This window comes from Alexandromys fortis, unplaced genomic scaffold (genome assembly GCF_014885135.2).
Source record: "Alexandromys fortis isolate MF-2015 unplaced genomic scaffold, M_Fortis_MF-2015_v1.1 scaffold_23, whole genome shotgun sequence".
Taxonomy (NCBI): Eukaryota; Metazoa; Chordata; class Mammalia; order Rodentia; family Cricetidae; genus Alexandromys; species Alexandromys fortis.
Window position 1 is genome coordinate 12085183 of NW_026067907.1, and position 20728 is coordinate 12105910.

General features: G+C 47.9%; 3 protein-coding genes across 4 annotated transcripts in view; 1 reads left to right on the forward strand and 2 right to left on the reverse strand.

Moving 5' to 3' along the window:
* On the reverse strand, positions 1-10178 carry LOC126497833 (sperm motility kinase Z-like). Its single transcript, XM_050136021.1, has 3 exons — positions 5874-10178; positions 2955-4504; positions 1-2340 (listed from the first exon to the last, which is right to left on the reverse strand). The coding sequence occupies exons 1-2, from the start codon at positions 5911-5913 to the stop codon at positions 2973-2975; spliced, it is 1572 nt and encodes a 523-aa protein (XP_049991978.1). The 5' UTR covers positions 5914-10178; the 3' UTR covers positions 1-2340; positions 2955-2972.
* Positions 10179-10189: 11 nt separating this feature from the next.
* Positions 10190-20728, forward strand: part of LOC126497837 (centromere protein J-like) — a 35994-nt gene continuing 25455 nt past the window's right edge. Inside the window, exons 1-2 of one of the 2 annotated variants that reach the window (XM_050136031.1) lie at positions 10190-11387; positions 11457-13179. The gene's annotated coding sequence lies outside the window, so the exon portion shown is untranslated. Of the gene's footprint in view, positions 13180-20728 lie in introns of both variants that reach the window. The other variant, XM_050136030.1, reaches the window with a different exon arrangement.
* On the reverse strand, positions 13175-18243 carry Gpr31 (G protein-coupled receptor 31). The gene has a single exon (XM_050136038.1). The coding sequence runs from the start codon at positions 15849-15851 to the stop codon at positions 14904-14906; it is 948 nt and encodes a 315-aa protein (XP_049991995.1). The 5' UTR covers positions 15852-18243; the 3' UTR covers positions 13175-14903.

The following is a 20728-nucleotide window of genomic DNA, read 5'->3' on the forward strand; positions in this document are numbered from 1 at the left end:
TTGCAGTCAAGGATACTATAAGATTATGGGGTGCGGTGGTCTGATTAGGAGTGGCCTCCATTGGCTCATTTGAATGCTTCGCCCTGAGGGAATGGAACTCTTTGACAGGCTTAGAAGGATTGACAGGTGTTAAAGGAAGTGTGTCACTGGGGGGTAGGCTTTGAGGCTCCAAAACCCCCGGGCGGATCCAGTGTCTCTTTCTTCCTGCAGCCTGAGGATCAGGGTGGAGCTCTCAGCTACTTCTCCAGCGCCACGCCTGCCACCATGCTCCCCGCTGTGATGGTGACGAACTAAGCCGCTGAGACTGTAAGCAAGCACCCAATCGAATGTTTCTTCTACAGTAGTTGCCTTGGTCAAGGTGTCTCTTGGCAGCTGTAGAATAGTCACTAAGCCTTGGGGTCATGGGTATAGAGATACAGCAATGTCGGTAAAGTATCTGCCACACAGCATGAGAACCTGAGCTGCACCTCCAGCATCCCTGTAAAAAAATAACCCAGGCATGGTGTTCCCATGCCTATAGTCACAGGACCGGGAAAGGGACCCAGGAAGACTCTGGGAACTCGCTGTCTCACTAACCTTGCCTACTCAGTGAGCACAGGCTTAGCAAGAGACACTTAATGCAAAACTAGTGGAGGAGCAAGAGAAGACACTTGACTTAAACTTGACTGAACTCCACATACACACACTTGCATGCTCCACACACATGCACACACATGCATGCTCCACACACTTACACACCCACACATGCATGCTGCATACCCACACGTGCATGCTCCACACACACGTGCACACCCACACTTGCACACTCACCCCTGCTCCCATATGCACACACATGAATACATACATACAACTAAAATTTCACAATAAAGAAGTCTTAAACTAAGAGTAAGAGTGATAGAAGACACTTGGAATCAAACCCTACCCTGCACACGCATGCACACATACATGCGTGCCCACCTAAACACATATCAAATGTTATGGGGGAGAGCCAAAAATCCCTGCAAACAACGTCCAGAAGAGATCATTCTTGAGATCCCCTGAGATCACTCTTGGAATGTCTTCCTTGGGTCTGCATTTCTTCCCTGCAGGCAGCGTAGGACTCAGTCCCTTCAGAAGCACTTTTTGGGGTGCTCTCGGATGGAACTTTGAAGGGCCCTTGAAGTCACTCATCCTCAGGCTGTGACCACCCATCCCTGAAACAGTGACTGGCGCATTTGTGTGAGGAAGATGCAGAAAACATCTTTTGTCAGCATCAATTTTAGTCCAAGAATCGTGGGAATCACATTTAAGAGGAACTGTGTGCTCACCCTCTTACCTGTAACACACACAGAAAAGTCAGGCACGGATGAGTCCCAAGAAGAAAAGTCCAGCAGGACCCTATGTGAGCAGACGGGCTTCTGGGTCCAGTAGCTCCTAGAAGGGCTTTCGGGTCTAGACTGGGAAGGGGTCCTGTGCAAGGCCAGTATCTTTGAGAGATCCCTGCTGAGGAGGGTCCCAGGTGACTGGGGTCTGCTCTGGCAAGAATCTGATACCCGCTGCTTGGAGTTTGATCTCGGTGGAATCTTCCTGACAGGAGTGTTGGCCGATTGAAGTCTCCACTGACTAGACTCCCAGCTGACTTGGATCACTCTTGGTTAGAATCTATGCCGACTGGAATCTCCTCTGAATGGAGTCCCTACTGATTGGATTCCTTGCCAAGCAGTATCTCTCCAAATAAGAGTCCCTGATGCTTAGAGTCCCCACTCGTGGGTCTCTGTAGCTGCAGCCTGCACAGACTGGGGTCTCTCCTAACAAGAGCCCTACTGACTGTGAGACTTTCAGTCTCCTTGAATTATTTCTTTATCCTTCCTTCCTCCAAGAATGGAGTGTGTAGATGGGGCGGCGTGTGAAAAAACAAGGTTTGATTGCGGTGCAGCAGTGCTGGTTCAGAAAGTGGAAACTCAACTGTGTAGCTCTGAGACCCTCCGCTTCATTGGGACCAAGAGAGGTCCGGTGTCACGGCAGGCTTGAGATTCAGAGCATCTTCCGTGAGGAGCAGGTCTCAGCAGCAGCGAGGCTCACGGTGCAGGCATGGGCAGGAAAGGTGGATCAGTTCCCATAGCAGGAGTGATTCTCAGAGGCTGAGGCAGGAATTAACTTCTTTGTCATACAGTGGAAGCTTCGAGTCTTAGATACTCTGTCTTTCCAGGTCTTATGGACAACAGTCTTGATGGTCTCTTCAGTCCTCTGAAGTCTGGGGCCTGAGAGACAGAGGCTGTAGCCCACAGAGAGCCAGACTGCACAAACTAAGATGTGTGTACTTTGTTGGGTGTGTGGGATAGAGACCAATCAGAAGAAGGCCTGTCAAATTCAGGGAGAGAAAGTAAAAAGGTCAAAATGGGGGAGAATTTTAATCAGGGTTACTAGTCTGCTCCCCTTCCTTCAGAGGAAGCTGGGAAAGGGTGGAAGACCCCACAGCCTAATTCAGGGTCTCCCCAATTCCTGGATGCTGGGGTCTTTTATCTGTTGCTGATGTGAGGTCCCTGTCCACCCCTGCTATCTGGTGTCCCAGATGACTGCTCTACCCATCACTAGAAGCCTCACCCACTTTCTGCAGGCCTCCTGGCTGGATCAGGCCTCTGGATGGGAATGGGGGTCACAGAGAGCATCTAAGGTTCCTTTATGGCTCCATCCTTCAGTTCTTGGTGTCCAGACAAAGATTGTCCTAACACTATGACTTTGGGATCATGGAGGTCTCCTCTGCCTGGCCACTTATGATACAAGGATGCATGGGAAAGGGACTCATACATGTCCTACAGCATTGACAGACTTGATGGAACCATCCCACAGCGTCTAGATTCAGCCTTCCACACACTTGACCATGTAAATGCTCATAATTATGATCTGTCAATTGACGAGGAAATTAATAAAAGCAGAGATACAACTGAACACAGAAATGGACCTGGGGCGCATACCTAAATTTTCTATGACAGTCATTCATTTTGTCCCCTCATTTCTGGGGTGACACCCTGCTCTGCCATCCCTGAGGTTTCTTCTGTGCAGCAGCAAAGCTTCCATAGATGTTTCCCAATCCTCCTTGCCCACGCCTTCCAGTCACTTTGCTGTCCGGGACCTGAGGCTGCAGTCTCCCCGTGGTCTGGCTCATTGGGGAGGGCCTTCTTCTTGTTTTCTGTGTTCCCCTGACTGCTGGTCGGTGAATAAATGTTGGGAACACCAATGCCACACGGGTGAGCGGTGCCAAGAACGTGCCAAGAGTAGAAGCAGAGAGGACTGTCCTGCTCAGTGGCACTTCTGTCGCCCCTTGGTCTGGGCTGTCGGACAATCTCTAGCCGCTGGTTTTTTGTTGAAGGTAAGATTGTCTGAAGGGCAGGTTCGCTGGCCCTCCTCCTCAGAGGCAAAGGGAAAGAGACGGGATCCGTGGGTGAGGTGAAATGTGTCCCCTCTGTGTCCCTGAGATAGGGTTGGGCTGAGCGGCCATGCTCCTGGCATGCCTGGTGGTGTAGTAAGCAGTACGATGCCATTGTCTCATCAAATCTCCTGTGCAGTAAGGCATCTCTTATATCTCGGATGTTAAAGCCAATGTTGGCCATGGCGGCCATGATTGCAGGGTCTGGGAGGCTTGGGATTGTCTCTTCATTGTGAGCTGATGCGCTCTCATGTCTTAGCCATGAGTGCCTTTCGATTTCCTTAACCGTTGGCCTCTGCCTGGGGTTGACAGTTAGTAAGTACCTGATTAGGCCCTGTAGCTCTTCAGAAAGCTGGTTTGGGACCTCATACCTCCCTTGAACCACCTGCTTCCAAAGCTCTGATAAGGTGGGTGCTGAAAATGGAAATGTCCCAGTTACCATGAAGAACAAGAGGACCCCCAAGGTCCAGATGTCTGCTTTGGGGCCATCGTATGGCACCCCTAGGAAGAATTCAGGGGCACCAAACTGGAATGCCCCTCCAGGCCTCTCAAGCAGTTTTCCAGGCCTGACCTTGACCCCCAGGCCAAAGTCGACAATCTTCACTCTTCCAGAGCTGTCTACAATAATATTATCAGGCTTCAGGTCTCTGTGGACTATGCCGTGGTCATGGCAGTAGCCCACGGCACCTATGATTTGGTGAAATAGTCCTCGGGCCTCCTTCTCCTGCAAGTGTCCGACCTCACAGACGTGACGGAACAGCTGTTGTCCCTCAGCCACCTCCATGATGAGGTAGATATTCTTTTCTGTTTCGATGACTTGGAGGAGAGAGACAATGTTTGGGTGGCTGATGGTCATCAGAATGTCCACTTCTGAAACAGCCGACTGGCGCCAGGGCATCTCCCTCACGAGCACTTTCACAGCCACTGGGACGCCCGTGAGACGGTGCTGGGCCAGCATCACCTTGGCGTTGGAACCTTGGCCTAACTTTCTCAGGATGGTGTATTGACTGGTGAATATCTCTTCACCGAAGAAGACGGGCACGCGGCTGAGTCCTGCAGTCTCTCTATCCGGCTGACTAGATGCCACGGGTGGCATGTCTGTAGGAACGACGTCAAAGAAAAAGGAATAAAGGAGAATAAAGTAAAATAAGGAATGAAAAATTAAAAGTGAAAATTAAATCAAGATGAAAACAAAAAAGCAAAATTAAAAACCAAAGACTTAACACAAAATTAGGAAACCAAAGCACGGAAACAAAAGTCAAAACCCAAACTGAAAGGTCAACTCCCAAGACAGTGAGTTAAAGGGGTCACAGCTTGAATGCTGGAATGCTAACTGAAAACAGATGAAAAAGAAACAAACCTGAAAGGAAATAAGGAAAAAGAGGGATACAAACAGAAAATATAAAAAAGGCAAAATTTTAAAACCCAAACTCCAAACACCCAAAGAACCAAAATAACAAATCAAAAAATAAAATACAAAATAACCGCAACACTAAAAACAAAAACAGAAACAAAATAAACCCAAGCCAGAAAATTGAAAACTAAAAACCAAACCAAAAAGCAAAAATAAAATCTGAAGGCTAAAACTGTATAAAAGCCAAACAAAGTATGAATTGCATGGATCAAGAACATTCTCAATGGCAAACAGTGGGTTTTTGTTTTGTTTTGGGGGTCTTTTGGTGGGGGCAGGGTTCATGACAGGGTTTCTCTGTGTAACCCTAACTGTCCTGAAACTCTCCTGGCTAATATTTTTTCTTTTAAAGAAAAAAGATTAAAGAAAAGAAATAGAAACAAATGAAAAACAGTAAGCATTCAAACTAAAACAAAACAAAAAACCAGAAACTCTCCAGCTACAGCCATTAAGTACATTCCTAAAATCAAATATCAAGTCCGTCAAAGAACGAGGGGGCGTGGACACCACCACCAGACGCTTCAGCATGGCGTCAGCTCCTAGGAAAACCTTCTGGATTCCACCCGAGGATCCATGTTAAAACACAAAACAAAATCAAACATTGAAAAAAGTAATAAAAACCCAAACTGGACAGCACAAGTTTTTAATCTCGCTGGGGAGATTCCTGAGTTTCATTGGCTAGCCTAGCCTACTTGATGAGCTTTCAGGCCAATGAGAGACTCTGCTTCAAAAAGCAGAGAGGGCAGCACATCTCACGTGCCACACCTGGAATTAAACGCTGTCCTCAGGCAGAACACACATGTGCAGACAACCGACCTCACACTTCTACACAGGTGCACACCTATATGTGCAGTCACACCTAATAGCAAATAAACAAGTACATACTTGCACAAACACCTATACACATAAGGACACACGAGTACACACACAAACTAAGCAACCAAAAATAGGGAGCTGCAGGCAACCTCGCTAGAAACAATAAAGTCGCACAGGGCACCACTCCACAGCTCCTCTCAATTCACCCAAAGAAATCCAGGCTGGGCCACAGTGTCACACCTGCTGGTGGATCTCTCACAATGGCTCCTGGTGAGGTCATAGCAGGACCTGCCCTGACACGGCTAGGCAGGACGCAAAGGTTCTGGCTCAGGCAGGCTATGGAGATTGGCCTTAGGCCTTGAGGTCTTCAGGTCTCTGGTTTGAAGGTCTGCGGTGACTCCTGCTTTACCATCCTTGTGTCTGCGCTTGCCAAGGCACCTTTTCTTTGAGTTCTGACAGATGGGCCTAAGATGATGCTACAACATGACATATTAAAAAATTCTGTTTATAATATACAATAATTTATTACCACCTCTGAGGCTGGTTCTTGTAATTTCCCAGAAGGTAGTTAGGTTCTTGTCAAAAACCTGGGAAGACGGAGGAAATCAGTGTTAAATGAAACAAATGTATACCCTGTGTCGGTCACTGTTCTATTGCTGGGAAGAGACACCATGACCAAGGCAACTCATAAAAAGAACACATTTTATTGGTGCTGGCTTACAGGTTCAGGGGTGCAGCTCATTGCCATTGTGGCGGGGATCACGGAGGGATGCAGGCAGACATGGTGCTGAAGGAGCTGAGAGTTCTACACTTCTTCATTGTGCCACAGCCCAGGCCCTCCTAGAGCTTCTGAGCAGTGTAGCACACTCCCTATAGGGAAGGCAGAGAGAGTGGCTCGCCTTGGGTTGCAGTCCCAGACACAGACTCCCCATCTCCTGACCTGAGGCAGGTCTAGACTGAGAGCAGACAGGACAGGTCCTTTGTGGGTCCTAGCTGGCTGGCTGGAGTTTGCTATCATGCCTTAACGCTTGTCTCAAAGGGCCTATGAGTCTGAGCAGGACCATGGAGGATGGTATCACTCCTATCATAGAGCTAAATAGGACTCAAGCCACAGATATCCGCAGACTGTCCTCAAGGGGGAGTCAGGGTGCTGTGAGGAAGGAGGGCACAGGAGGCAGGCACCTCTCAAGAGTTACACGAGATCAGCGCCTGTTCGAGCTTCACTTCTGATGCTATGGGAAGTCCTCTGACTAAAAGCAAGTCAAGGGAGCAAGGTTTGGTTTGACTGACAAGTCCAGGTTATGGTCCAGTACTGTGGGGAAGTTGAGAAAGTAATTTAAAAGCATGACATCAACCATAAGAGCAAAGTGAGAATAAATACATGGATCTCACTTCCTTGCTAGCTCTGAGCTAGCTTTCTTTATTGTTACACCATTCAGACCCCCTGCCTAGGGGATGGTGCTGCCCACAATGGGCTGGGTCTTCTTCATCAATTAAGAATCAAGATAACCCCACATGCATGTCCATAGGCCAAGCTGATCCAGGCAATTTTTCATTAAGAGTTTCTCCCCAGTTGATTCTAACTTGTATCAAGTTGAAAGTTAAAATTAACCAGCACAATGCCCTTACACTCAAGGCTCGTGGATGCTCCCAGGCTCCTCCAGTCAGAAGAAAACACAGCTGTAAATTGACATCTCTAGAGACGAGAACAGCCCTCAGTCAGCCTGGACTGCCAGTGTCTCAGTCCGCGTTTTCTCCAGAACGGTGAGCCGAGCCCATAGGCTTTGCCTCCTCAGGCATGGGTGCTTTGTTCTGTGTCACGAGCCATTTCCCCCCTAAAAATCATTACAGGAACCATCACCCTGGGGAGCCTGCAGGGAACCTCACACCCATAATTATGTTCTATTGAGAGAACCTGCCCCACACCCAATTAACTTATCTATTAGTGGAACGTGCCTCACATTCCAGCTATCCAGGGAACCAGGTGTGGCAACTTGTTACTTCTTGGCCTACCTGTCCGAATGTAACCTCTTGGCCTACGTGACGAACCTGGCCTACGTGACCGGGACCACGCGGCAAGATCCCGTGCCCTGCCCACCAAGTCCTCATGCAGGGCCTATATAAGCAGCAACCATGATCCTAACTAATAAAGGAGGCTTTGACAAATCTGCTTGGCCTCCTTCTTCTGTCCTAGCTCATTCCCTTCCAGGTAGCGCCCCTCCGAGACCCTGGAATAACTGATTGCAGGGTGGGTTACAAACCCCTAGACTGAGTAACCCACCCAACGCAATTGACAATTCTGTCAGCCCAGACTGACTGAGACAACAGGAAGCAAACACAAGTAAATGACAAACTCATTGTTAACCAAGGGCTGGCTCTGGGATTTCTTCTGAGTCTTCCTAGAGAGCATCTCCAACTCCCAGGAAGAAAACCCACCTCCTGCTGTCTGCAGCTGCTCTGTTATAAACTGGTGAGGATGTGAGGGTTGGAACCCCTGTACAGCATTGCTGGGTATGTAAAAGAGGCCCCTGAGACAAGAGAACAGACCCTCTTCAAAAGGGAATTGCCACAGGACCCAGAACTTCCACTCCCTATCTGTAAGCAGGGCTACAGGGACATCTGCACACCTGTGTTCATCCAGAAAGGTGCACAACAGCCACGAGGCAGGAGTGGCCCAAGAGCCTATGAGTGAGTGCAGGAACCAACAAGCAAAGTGTCGTTTATTTTTGGAAAGGAAACTGACATGCCACCCCACAGGGGAACTCTATGGATACCATGGCAAGTAAAATGCTCCCTTCATGACACTGTGCAGTTCTCCATGTGTGGGAAGCCCCAGAGAGCTGGATTCAGACAGAGAGAGGAGGCTGTGGCTCGGGGACCGGGAAGGAAGGGCAGCCGCGTGTGTTTGCAGAGCATGAGTTTCTGTTTATGGAGGAAAAGGCTCAGGGGAGGGAGGGTGAGGATGTTGCTCAGCAAGGTGAGTGTACTCCAGCCTCTGAGCAGACACAGCCATGGTGAAAATGGCACATGATGTCATGAACCGTAACAGCTGAAACCTCTGGGGGCCGTAGAATGTACCCCCTGTCCTCATCCAGGCTCAAACACACTGCCGCCCCCATGTGTTGGTCCTTAGAAGGCTCTACGCCGCTCACCTTTGTTTGACTTTGAAATGACTCGACATTTTCAGCCATAATGCTGCCCACAATGGACGGGGACTTCCACATCAATTCTCAAGACCATCCCCACAGACATGCCCAGAGGTCAGTGTTAATTCGATCACTGGCACAAGTGGGCATGTGCCCATAGAGGAAGCTTTCTGCAGACAGCATTATGTCCCTGTCATTCCTATCAGCAGCTCCCTAAAGGTTTTCAGAGCTCATTTTCGGTCTACCTCTAGAGTCGGACTTTCAAGCTATATTTGAAAACAAACAAAACCCAATCTGCTAGGTCACCGAGCTCATTTCTTACAGGGCTAATCTGTTCGCTGCTTCTTCTTTCCCTGTTCACTCATGAAGGGGCCTCTGTGTGCACCTAGCAAAGCTGGGGGGCTGAGGGGTGAGTCAGGGGCTAGGGCTGCAAGGGAAGCATGTGGGGAAGAGCAGAGATGCGGGATTCTGGAGTGAGACCCCGCTGTATCAGGTAGTAGATGGAGATGCTGTTCAGGCGACTCTCCACAAAAGGAATGCCCCTGCCTGAGGCCAGAGGGCAGGAACTAGGACTATTCTAGAAAGATGTCGAAATGTACAGGCCTGGCTGAGGTCTAGGGAATCAGAGACATGGCAAAATCAACAGAAGGTGTAATAGTTACAACTGTTAAATTTCTGGGAAAGACGGCCCAATGCTGTAACTTACCAGGAACGGGAGCCTTTTATTAAATGACTTTACAAGACTTCCATCCCTGAGCACCCGTTGTGTAGCAGGGTCTGGGTGAGGACATGCAGTTGAAAAACAATGTCCTCAAGGCCCACAGTAGGATGGGAAGTCAGCAAGGAAAACAGAAATAAGAGACGATTAAATGAATGTCTCCTGAGTGGTTGTGGCATGACTGTGTCTGCACGACAAATCTGGAGTGTCATTTAATCCCTGCAAGGATGCCTTGTAGATGTTACGTTTTTCTTATTTTGAAGATGGGGCAGACAAAAGCAGTAAGGCGTCTTGTCCCAGGTCATAGATCCAAGAGACTGAGGAAGATGCTCTCTCCAAGGTCTCACTTAGCCACCACACCAGGCGTTCTCAGCCGGGGCTACACATGAATAGATTTAAGGGAGAGGAGACGTGTTAAGATGGGACCCTGCCCCATCTGCTCCACCTGAGTGAAGTGTCCCTACCTGGCTAAGGCACCAGGGTTTTCTCCTCAGTGGCCACTGTGGGGACAGAAAACAGGACCCTGAGGGTAGGGACACTGTGTTGAGGATGTCCCAAAGTCACCCATCTTACTGACGTGCATCTCGGACAGAGGCAGAGGTCGGCAGGGCTAGCAGCACCGGAGTGAGAGCAGAGCTCAAGACAGGAAGCTCGAAGTCTTGTGCTCCCCAGACCGGGAAGGCTGTTGATGTGGGAGTGTCATATATCAATCTGTTGATTTCATTGGCTGAGTAATAAAGAAACTGCTGGCCCTGATAGGTTATAAGATAGGTGGGCGGAATAAACAGAATAGAATTCTGGGCGGAAGAGGAAGTGAGGTCAGACTCTGCTCTGCTCCCGGAGAGACCCGACAGCTCTGCTGGAGCAGAGACGCCATGCTCAGCTCTCCCAGGCAGCTGCAACCCACGATGGACTTAGGCTAGAATCTTTCCGGTAAGCGCACCTTGGGGTGCTTACACGCATTATTAGAAATGGGCTAGACCAGGTGCGAGAATTAGCCTATAAGGGCTAGAGTATGGGCCAAGCAGTTCTTTAAATGAATACAGTTTGTGTGTTGTTATTTCGGGCATAAGCTAGCCAAGCGGCCGGGGTGTTGGGGACGCAGCCCCGCCGCCGCTCCTATTTCAACAGATGGTGCCCAGACGTGAGGCTAACTGAATCCACAAAAAGCCTGAGAAAGCTTGGGAAAGAATGGAGTGAAGCATGTTTTCTTGGTAGCAGAAATTTCTTGGGTCTACTCTGCTTGCTAGAGGCAAGCAAGCGCTCTCATCTAAGAGAGGCTTCCTGACTCAGCTTCAGCTGCAAAACCCTGCAGCTCATTAAGAGGTCCTGCCACGAAACACTTAAATGGTGTTGACGAAAAGCTGAACGCATGCTTTTCGGTTTTCAGCTATAGCAGGAAAAAAGCTGCGCCGTTTAAAAATGCTGGCTTTTTGGGCCGTCCTGCCAGGGCAAACTCTGACTGAGGCAGGAGAGCCAACTACCGAGAGACGACTTGACTGTTGTCTGTTGTAGCTCGCTGGCTGGCAGGGACCTTGAAACGCCATAGAATTGTGTCTATAAACAAGGCTACAGCCTGTATCTCCGCCATGAGGCTGGAAAGCTAAGGAATGGACTGGATCTAGCTGGCAAAGCCACGGCTTTAATCCTACTCATATTGCTCAGTAATTTACAGACTCATGTGGTCAGAAAAACAGAGAGATATACAGTAAAGAGATTCAAAGATAAAGAAAATGTTTAAATGATTTACAGTGTGTTAGAAATATATGCAAGCTAAAAGTTAAAAGTTTTTAAAAAAAAAGTAAGAAAAAGAGAAGTTGTGTGTGGTAGTACACGCCTTTAATCCCAACACTTGGGAGGCAGAGGGAGATTGACCTCTGTGACTTCAAGGTGTGGTAGCACACGCCTTTAATCCCAGTGCCTAGAAGGCAGAGACAAACAGATCTCTGTGAGTTCAAGGTGTGGTAGCAAACACCTTTAATCCCAATGCCTGGGAGGCAGAGACAGGCGGATCTCTGAGAGTTCAAGGAGAGCCTGGTCTACAGAGTTATTCCAGGTCAAAGAGATGCAGAGAATATAAAATAAAAGTAAAAATAAACGAAATAGAGGTTAAAATAAAGCGTACAAAGATGGAAAATACACAGAGAATCTTGATACTGTATACTATTATGCTCTCTTTGAATTGTTTGAATGCTGAGGAAGGAGCAACAGCTGCCAAAAGATATTTGTTTATAAATGCTGCTGAACTAATCCATCGTAGAGATTTTGATGCCTTGACTTTGAAATTTGGATCTAAGGACATGATGCTTTCGAAAGGAGTTTCCTATTTTGTTTTCACAGAGGATGAGACCCTGTTCATTTCTTCTATTCCGATATGGTATGATGGACCACGCCCTCCTGAACGGTTGCTGTGAATACCTTCAGAAAATTGCTTCGCTCAACTGCCAACTGAGATGAAACTAGCACACAGGTTATACCATGAAAGACCTAATTAACGACGCCCCCATTCAGCAGGAAGCAGTTTGGAGAGAAAAAACTGCGCCCATGTTCCCAAATATTGTTTATAAATGTTCTTTTACATTTAAAGGGGGAGATGATATAGGTATGAATAATTTACATTGATATGGATTTTGCTTTAGTGATTTAAATTTAAGGTTAATTTTGTAATGTATATAGGTTGTTAATGAATAATCATTAATAATAGTTAAGTTTGTAGTCATGTTAGTTAAGATTTTCTAGATGTGCATAGATATATTTTAGATAGGCATTCTTCATATTTTTCAAAGATTATAGAATATGGCATTTTAAATGTTTTAATAACTTAGGACTTTTCATGACAATGAGACACTCTGCTCCTGGCAGCACCAATCTACTTCAAGAGGAAGATGGGCATCGAAGAGGATCCTTATGGAGTTTGATAGCCATTTGGGCAAGAAACTGCTCTTGCCTGGACTATTGCATAAACTGGACACAGAGAACCCGCAGAGAGAGGACTGCTGAACTTGCCTAAAGGTGAGATGATCTTTCGGGGTTCCTGATTCATGAAAGAGTCTGCAAGACATTCTTCAGGACAAGCAGATAGTGACTGCCTTTGAAAGTTCCTGCTTTGTGGAAATGTCTGCTGGAAACTATGGGCCTCTAGGCTGAAGATGGATGCCCCAACGGTACAGAGGAACTTTGGGTGACTGTCCAGGCAGCGAGATGTCTCTGTCATTTCTAGAGTTTGAGAGTTTGCTTATTTCTTGTTTGTTTAGGTAATATTGTATCTTTCTGGACTCTTTGATGGAGTTAAGAATAGTTAGCTATAGTTATAGTTTTTCTTAGTTATGATATAGATTATTGTAATTTTTACTTGATAACTGTTTTGTTATATGTAATTTTGCTATGTTAAGTTAAAGCCTTTTTTTTTTTGTTTAAACAGAAAAAGGGGAAGTGATGTGGGAGTGTCATATATCAATCTGTTGATTTCATTGGTTAAGTTATAATAAACCAGCTGCTTGGCCTCATGGCTGGAACATAGATGGGAGGAGTAAACAGAATAGAATTCTGGGCGGAAGAGGAAGTGAGGTCAGACTCTGCTCTGCTCCCAGAGAGACCCGACAGCTCTGCTGGAGAAGAGACGCCATGCTCAGCTCTCCCAGGCAGCTGCAACCCACGATGGACTTAGGCTAGAATCTTTCCGGTAAGCGCACCTTGGGGTGCTTACAAACATCATTAGAAATGGGCTAGACCAGGTGCGAGAATTAGCCTGTAAGGGCTAGAGTTCATGGGTCAAGCAGTTCTTTAAATGAATACAGTTTGTGTGTTGTTATTTCGGGCATAAGCTAGCCAAGCGGCCGGGGTGTTGGGGACGCAGCCCCGCCGCCGCTCCTATTTCAACAGGCTGTGACCCTAGACCTCCCCACATCTGACCCGCAATAGGGGCAGACTGCTGTGCGGCTCCTGCACGGTGTTCAGACAACGCCATCACGTTCGGGGTGACTGTCACAAGCACAGTCACAGACTCCGAAGTCCAAGCGTGGGAGAGAGCTGGGATTCCTTTTAGGCCAGCAATAACAACATAACAAAGAAAACACTTGTGTCAAACACAGGAGTTGTTAAAGCATCGTTTAAGCTGTTGGATGCATGTGAGCTGGAGATGCTTTTCCTCAGTTGAAAGGGAAGAAAGTGGGCACAGCACCAAATGCATACAGCAGACTTCAGTCACATTCTGGTCAGGCCACAGTTCTGTCTCCAGCCTGTGACAGTCTGCTCTCTTAGGAGGAAATAAATCCTGGAAAACAGAGTTGCTGCTGCACGGTCCTCATTCCCGGGAACGCTGGGTCTGATAGGCCACCCTGGTCTCTGGGACTTTTCTATCCGTCTGCATAAGGTCTCAGGTGGCAATGAATCTACCGAGCAGGCAAGGAAGCCTGTGAGCAGACACAGTGTCACCAATGCCATCAGCTTTGTCATCAAGCAGGGCACACCACAGGGCGCCTGTGCGAGGACCGTGGCCATTGGCAGCAGATCCCCCAAAGGCATTGTGGAGATTCCTTGTTCTTAGCTGCCTTTCTGGAGAGGACAGTGGAAACAGGGTTGAAGCAGCAAGGAGAGTGGTTTTCAAGTCCTCCTGCTCACCTGCTGTCCCTGGCCTGTGTGTTCTAAGAGTCCCGTGCCACAGTCTGCCAGCCCTTAGGTTCCCCTGGGGACTTGCTTCAAGCACCAGTTCAAAAGCAAGCGCCTTTCCCCGGGACTAGGATGAAGATGTGGCGTCTCTTTTAAAGCAGGGCAGGGAAAGTAAAAAGCACCCAGACATTAAAAGTTAAGCAAGAACTTCCAGGTCAGTTTTGAGGCAATTACCAGGTATTTCCTGCAGTGAAAGAGGTAGCTGGCTGAACTGTCTTTGACACTCCGTACAGCCTCTAAAAGCAAAGGAGAGTTTTATAAAAGCAGAATGTGACCTGCAGCCTCTTCAGAGCCTCGGGGACTGCTGGCTTCCACTGTTGTGCGCTCCACGGTGGGTAAGAAGAAAGCAGTTTGTCACACTGGAGAGAACTGAAGTGTAGAAAGAGAACATGACCCGTGCTGGAGCAAGAGCAGCCTTCTCCTCCGTGATCATAGTGCCTTGGAGTCTCCCCGTGGGGCTGTGCAGAAGTGCTCAGCTTCTCCTCTCAGCCAGGCAACTTCATCTGGATGGCCACCACGCAAAGGAAGCAGGATCTGTCTGTGTGGTTCAAGTCTGCCACCCTGCAGTGTGACAGAAGCAGGGGCAAATCAGGGGAACCAAGCCTGTTAGTGCATTGACTGACTTCATGTCTGGATCCTTAAGGTACGTTGCTCTCTTCTGACCCTGAGGTTAACTGGATTATTGTTTAGATTCGAGGTGGTGCCCAAACAGAGGCAAGCTGAGGATTTCAATAGTCTTCAGGAATCGGAGTCTCTGAGGTTGGAGACAGCTGGCCCTTCTGCCTTCTTCCACCCTCGCAGGCTTCTGAGCACCTTCCGGTATGAGTGGGTGAAGGCCTGGTTGGAGAAGCAGTAAATGACCGGGCTCAGTACACTGTGCAGGCAGGTGAGGCTGCCGGCGATGTCCGAGGTCTGCACTATGGCTCGCTGGACAAGGCAACTCTCAAATTCTTGAAAGACATGGACCAGGACTCTGGCCAGGATGCAAGGTAGGAAACACAGCCCAAACACCACCAGCACCATGGCAACCAGCGCCCTGGCCCTCCGGAACCTGGGCTTTTTGTCAGACTCTCGGAGTCTCTCCTGGAGGGTCCTGATGAGCCTAGTGTTGCAGAAGACGATGAGGCCAAAGGGAAGCAGGAACTGCAGGAAGAAAAGCACCTCCTGCCAGGTTCTCTCTCCTATGGGGTAGAAGCTGGGACACTCCGTGGAATTCTGGGTAGCCTTATGAGCGAGCAGATTTTGGGGAGTGAGGGCAACCATGAGAAGCCATACTAGGCTGGAAATGACCCAGGCTCCTCTCAGAGACACCAAGTTGACCCTGAGCCGAGGATGGACCACGCGCAGATACCGGTCTAGAGCCACTGTTGTTAGGAAGGCCACCCCTACACCACGGCTGAAGGCCAGCAGGAAGAGCAGGACGTTGCAGGGGGCACGGCCGAGTTCCCAGGTCTTGCCCTTCAGGTAGAAGATGGCGAGGAGTGGCAGGCAGGTGGCCAGCAGCAGGTCAGCCATCACCAGGTTGAACAGGTAAACCGCATAAGGCTTCCACACTTTGAGGCGGTAGATGAAGGTCCAGAGGGCAATGGCATTGCCTGTGAGCCCCAGAGCACACTCCACCGTCAGCATGGTACCCACAGCTGTCTCCACCGTGGTGCTGGCAGCTGAGCAGTTGGGGGGCTCCATGGGCCGAGACCATGCGGAGCTGAAGCAGTGAAAGGAGGCTTCACTGTGTTCTCTCCTCTGAGAGAAAAAGATGTGTTCCCCCACTACAGAGCAGACGAGTTCTGCATTTGGTGAGAAAATAATACTGAAACATTAACTGGGATCTGGCCCAAGGAGATGCAAAATTGGTTTGGGGGAAGAGGATGGACAGAGACAGGAAAACCCCCAAGATTTGCCCTGTTTGCTTGCTCCTGAGAAAGGGGAAATTGTGTTTCAGTTCCCTTCAGGGGCCCCAAAGCCATCGCTACGGTGTTCTGAGAAGATCAGTGAGCGGAGCTTGTGTCCCAGCTGCTGAAAGGGGAACTGGAAACGGTTAACACCGCCAAGACTTCTGCACTTTTGGGCATTAGAACAATGACTGAAACAGGCGGATTGTCCTGTAGTGTGACTGGCTCACAAGGGAGGCTTGGGGCTCCCTGCCTTAAATAATGACACTGGAAAGACCCCCTGAGAATGACTGATTTTATACATGAGGTTAGACCCCCTGAGTATGGCTGGATTTTATACGTGAGGTCAGACCCCCTGAGTATGGCTGGACTTTATATGTGAGGTCAGATCCCCTGAGTATGGCTGGATTTTATACGTGAGGTCAGACCCCCTGAGTATGGCTGGATGTTATACATGAGGTCAGACCCCCTGAGTATGGCTGGATTTTATACGTGAGGTCAGATCTGGTTGCCACACTCTCCTGACAGAGTATTTCAGATTTCCTGGCTACTTAAAGTTGAACTTTGTCATTTATTCTTCCATTCAGTCTAAAGTGTGTGTGTGTGTGTGTGTGTGTGTGTGTGTGTGTGTGTGTGTGTTGGGGGAGGAACAAGTTTTCTACTAAGACTCCTCCTTGACACTCACACTACCTGGAAAGGGCCAAGAACATTGGGGGTTGGACCCTGCAAGCCAGGTAAAATCCTCCATCCATGCATGCTTCATCCTGTCCTTGGGCATGACACGGGGTGAAGCCACATTGCTTTGTCTGGTGGAGCTGTGTTCTGCGAGTGACCAGAGGGCATGAGCCACGTGGATGCACTGCGGTTAGGGGCAGTGGAGACAGGAGGACAGAGGGTCTGAACAGCTGGACCACCAAGGCCTCCTGATAGGGAGACTGTGGGCATTTGATGGACGCAACACAGTATGGGAGGGCTGCTGGCAGGAGGAAGGAAACCCACGTGGGCTTATCCTGAGAAGAGAATTATGAAACTCTTGTATTTATTCTTTGGGGAGGACAAATGGATAGCATTCTTTTTTGTTTCTGCTTTTAAATTTTTTCCCACATCATCTTAGTGAAGTTTGGGAGAAAGCAATCATAGCAAAGATTGTGCCCAGTGTGACATATTCAACTGGAAGTTCTTTTTTTTTCCCTTTTCTCTCTCTCTCTTTTTTTTTAAAAACTATCTTTTTCATTATACATACCAATCCCAGTTCCCACTCCCTGCCCTCCTCCCATTCCCTTCACCTTCCACCCCACCCCACCCCTGATCCACTCCTCAGAGAGGGTAAGGTGCATTGCTTTGGGGAAGGTCCAAGGCCCTCCCTACGATATCTGGGCTGAACAAGGCATCCATCCAAAGAGAATAGGATTCCAAAAAGCCAGTACATGCAGTAGGGATAAATCCTGGTGCCACTGCCAGTGGCCCCTCAGTCTGCCCCATCCATGCAACTGTCAACCCCATCATAGGGATTAGTTTGGACCTTTGCTGTTTTCTTCCTTGTCCAGCTGGGGTTGGTGAGATTTCATTACCTCAGGCAAACTGTTTCAGTGGGTGTCTCCATCATGGTCTTGACCTCTTTGCTCATATTCTCAGTCCTCCCACTCTTCCAGTGCTCCAAGGAGGGTCTCTGCTTCCATCAGTTGCTGGATGAAGGTTCTATGGTAACATTTAAGATAGTCATCAATCTGACTATAGGGCAAGGCCAATTTGGGCACCTTCTCTTCTATTGCTTAGGGTCTTAACTGGGGTCATCCTTGTGGATTCCTGGGGATTTCTCTAGTGCCAGGTTTCTTGCTAGCCCAATAATGGCTCTTGCAATCAAAATATCTCTTTCCTTGCTCTTATCTCCATCCTTCCTCCATCTCAACTATCCCATTTCCTCAAGTTCTCTTCCCCCTTCACCTTTCCCTATCCTTTTTCCTTTCCACCCTTCCTTCTCCCCTAACCCCCATGCTCCCAATTTTGTCAGGCAATCTTTTCTATTTCCTCTTTCCAGATGGATCAGCTGAATATACTTTGCTTTACAGTTAGTATCCACTTATGAGTGAGTACACACCATGTTCATCTTTCTGGGTCTGGGTTACCTCACTCAGAATGGATTTTTCTAGTTCTGTCCATTTGCATGCAAAATTCAAGATGTCATTTTTTTTAACCACTGAGTAGTACTACAATGTGTAAATATATAAAGTATTTAAATAAATTTGTAAATAAATAAAATAATATGTGCCGCATTTTCTTTATCCATTCTTTGGTTAAGGGACATCTCTTTCCAGGTTCTGGCTATTACAAATAATGCTGCTATGAACATAGTTGAACAAATGTCCTTGTAGTATGATTGAGCATCTTTTGGGTATGTGCCCAAGAGTGGTATTGCTGGATCCTGAGGTAGGTTGATACCCAATTTTCTGAGAAACCACTATACTGATTTCTAGAGTGGTTGTACAAGTTTGCGTTCCCACCAGCAATGGAGGAGTGTTCCCCTCACTCCACATCCTCTTCAGCATAAGTTATCACTGATGTTTTTGATCTTAACCAATCTGACTGGTGTAAGATGGTGTTTCAGAGTCGTTTGGTTTGCATTTCCCTGATGACTAAGGATGTTGAACATTTCCTTAAGTATCTTTTGGCCAGGGCTAGAGAGACGGCTCAGCCATTAAAGGCTAGGCTCACAAACAAAACAACAGCATTTTAAAACAAGACACAGGAATATGAAGTCTCCTATCTAGAAGTCTAGCTTCAGAGGTTCTCATTACAACCATACAGGAAGGAACGTGACAGTCCTTACTCCCTCCTTTACTGTTAGGGATCTGTGGACAATTCAGGAAGCTCTTGCCCTCTCAAATCCCCAAAGGACGTCTGAGAGCCCCTGTTGTCATGATGACTCGTTTGTAAGTCCTGGGAGTTAGGAAATGGGCATTGTGGGCGCCACTGTATTTTCTACCACGGTGGCATCTTCAGGCATGATCTCTTTGTGATGTAAGAGAAGAGGCATCTTGAAGTCTTGTGGAACTTAGATCTTTTGTCTCCCCAGGTCGCCTGCAGACCCAGGTATGTGCTCCCCTTGATCTCATACCTCTTATCACAGTGAGAAGGGTTATTTTGGATGCTGAAGCTCACCATCTAAAATTTTAGCTTTACTATTTCTAATGACTTTTTTTATTATGACACCAATATGCTCAGTTATAGGAACTGTGGAGTGAAGTAAAGTAACACAGAACATCCCACCACCTAGAGATGCTGCTCGCTCAGACTCTGGCCATTTCTTCCATGGTTTCATTACAACGAACACGTCAGGGGTGGCTAGGCACAGTTTGCTCTACAGTCTTGTGTTCCATTTGACCAGTAACCCCACGTTTCTCATCACTGGGGTTTTGTTAAGTATTGAAACGTGGCATTATCAGCACATTGCTGTGAGTGTCCATTAGGTTCTCTTTGTCAATGATGATGCGTGCAAAGAACACCAGAAGCCACTGTGTCAATGGCTCCTGGGGGGCTGTGCACATACACATGGTTAGTGTTTGTTTTTATAGGTTTAGATAAGTGTAAAGTTGACAACGATAATTATATATAATATATATTTGTTATATATTTACATATGTGTATATATATTTATATATTTCTTGGCAGGCTTACTAATTCAGGGAGTTGAAGAAAGCAAGATCTTTGAAGAATTTGTCAAGGAACACATTAATGCGGATTTTTAGATCCCAGAAAGTTGCATCCACCCAAACATGCAGCAGGAATTGGCCTTTTTATCTGACCCTGTACTTTCCGTGTGTCCTAGTCCAGGGAGGGGTCAGATTTTACATACGATGTACCTGCCACTTTTCCAGCAGCCTCTAGAGTTGAGACCCAACAGGGTTGTCTTTAACTCTGGTTATCTTACCCTGTGGGAAGCTGATCTCTCTCATGCCCACATGCTCTCCACTTCAGGGTCCTTAAGTCAAGGGATTCGGTGATCAGCCTCGTTTTCCTGCTTCTCGGGCTCATGATCATGCTTGGCCCACAGGTGCCCTGAGTCTCAAGTGACTGAACAGCCTGTCCCTATTGTAGATGGGAGAATGAGGGGCTGGAGAATGAGGGCAGTTTCCAAAGGGAACCACATTTTCTCAGTAGAATATTCATCTCAATTTAATTGCTTTCAATTATGCAAAGACGGAAGTCAATCTCATTGAAGTCTTGTGTCTGGATGCAGGGAGAGAAGCACTTGGAGTGATGCTCAGAAGGAGGGAGGTGAGCCACAATTCTCAGTGTCTTCTGGTTTGGCATCTGTTCAACAACTGTAGAACAGAGGAGGGGGTAACCACCAGTGTCTTTGGTATCTCTCATTCTCAGCACCCGCTATTAGGAAGGCATTCTTTTGTTCCATCTAGCTAGACTCCGATGGTTATCATCCTACGGCTCCTTCATTGCCAGACACACCTGCCTCAGGACAAGGAGAAGCATCCTCCTGTCTCTGGTTCTTCCTCCAGACACACTTTCGAAACTGAAACGCTGTCTGGTACCAAGGCTGCATGACGCAGCGCACTCGTGAAAACCCTCAGTCTCCATCCAGGACTGTAAGGCCTAGAAAGGCAGAAGGTTTCAGCTTACTGGACGTAGCAGGACTCCAGAGGCAGAACCGGGAGG

Bases quoted from the DNA above. Each gene is read 5' to 3' on its own strand.
- LOC126497833 (XM_050136021.1), bottom strand. From the start codon at position 5,913: ATGACCTCACCAGGAGCCATTGTGAGAGATCCACCAGCAG. The intron at 4,505-5,873 runs GTGTGACACTGT...TCGTTCCTACAG, and splicing joins TGTGAGAGATCCACCAGCAG to ACATGCCACCCGTGGCATCT.
- Gpr31 (XM_050136038.1), bottom strand. From the start codon at position 15,851: ATGGAGCCCCCCAACTGCTCAGCTGCCAGCACCACGGTGGAGACAGCT.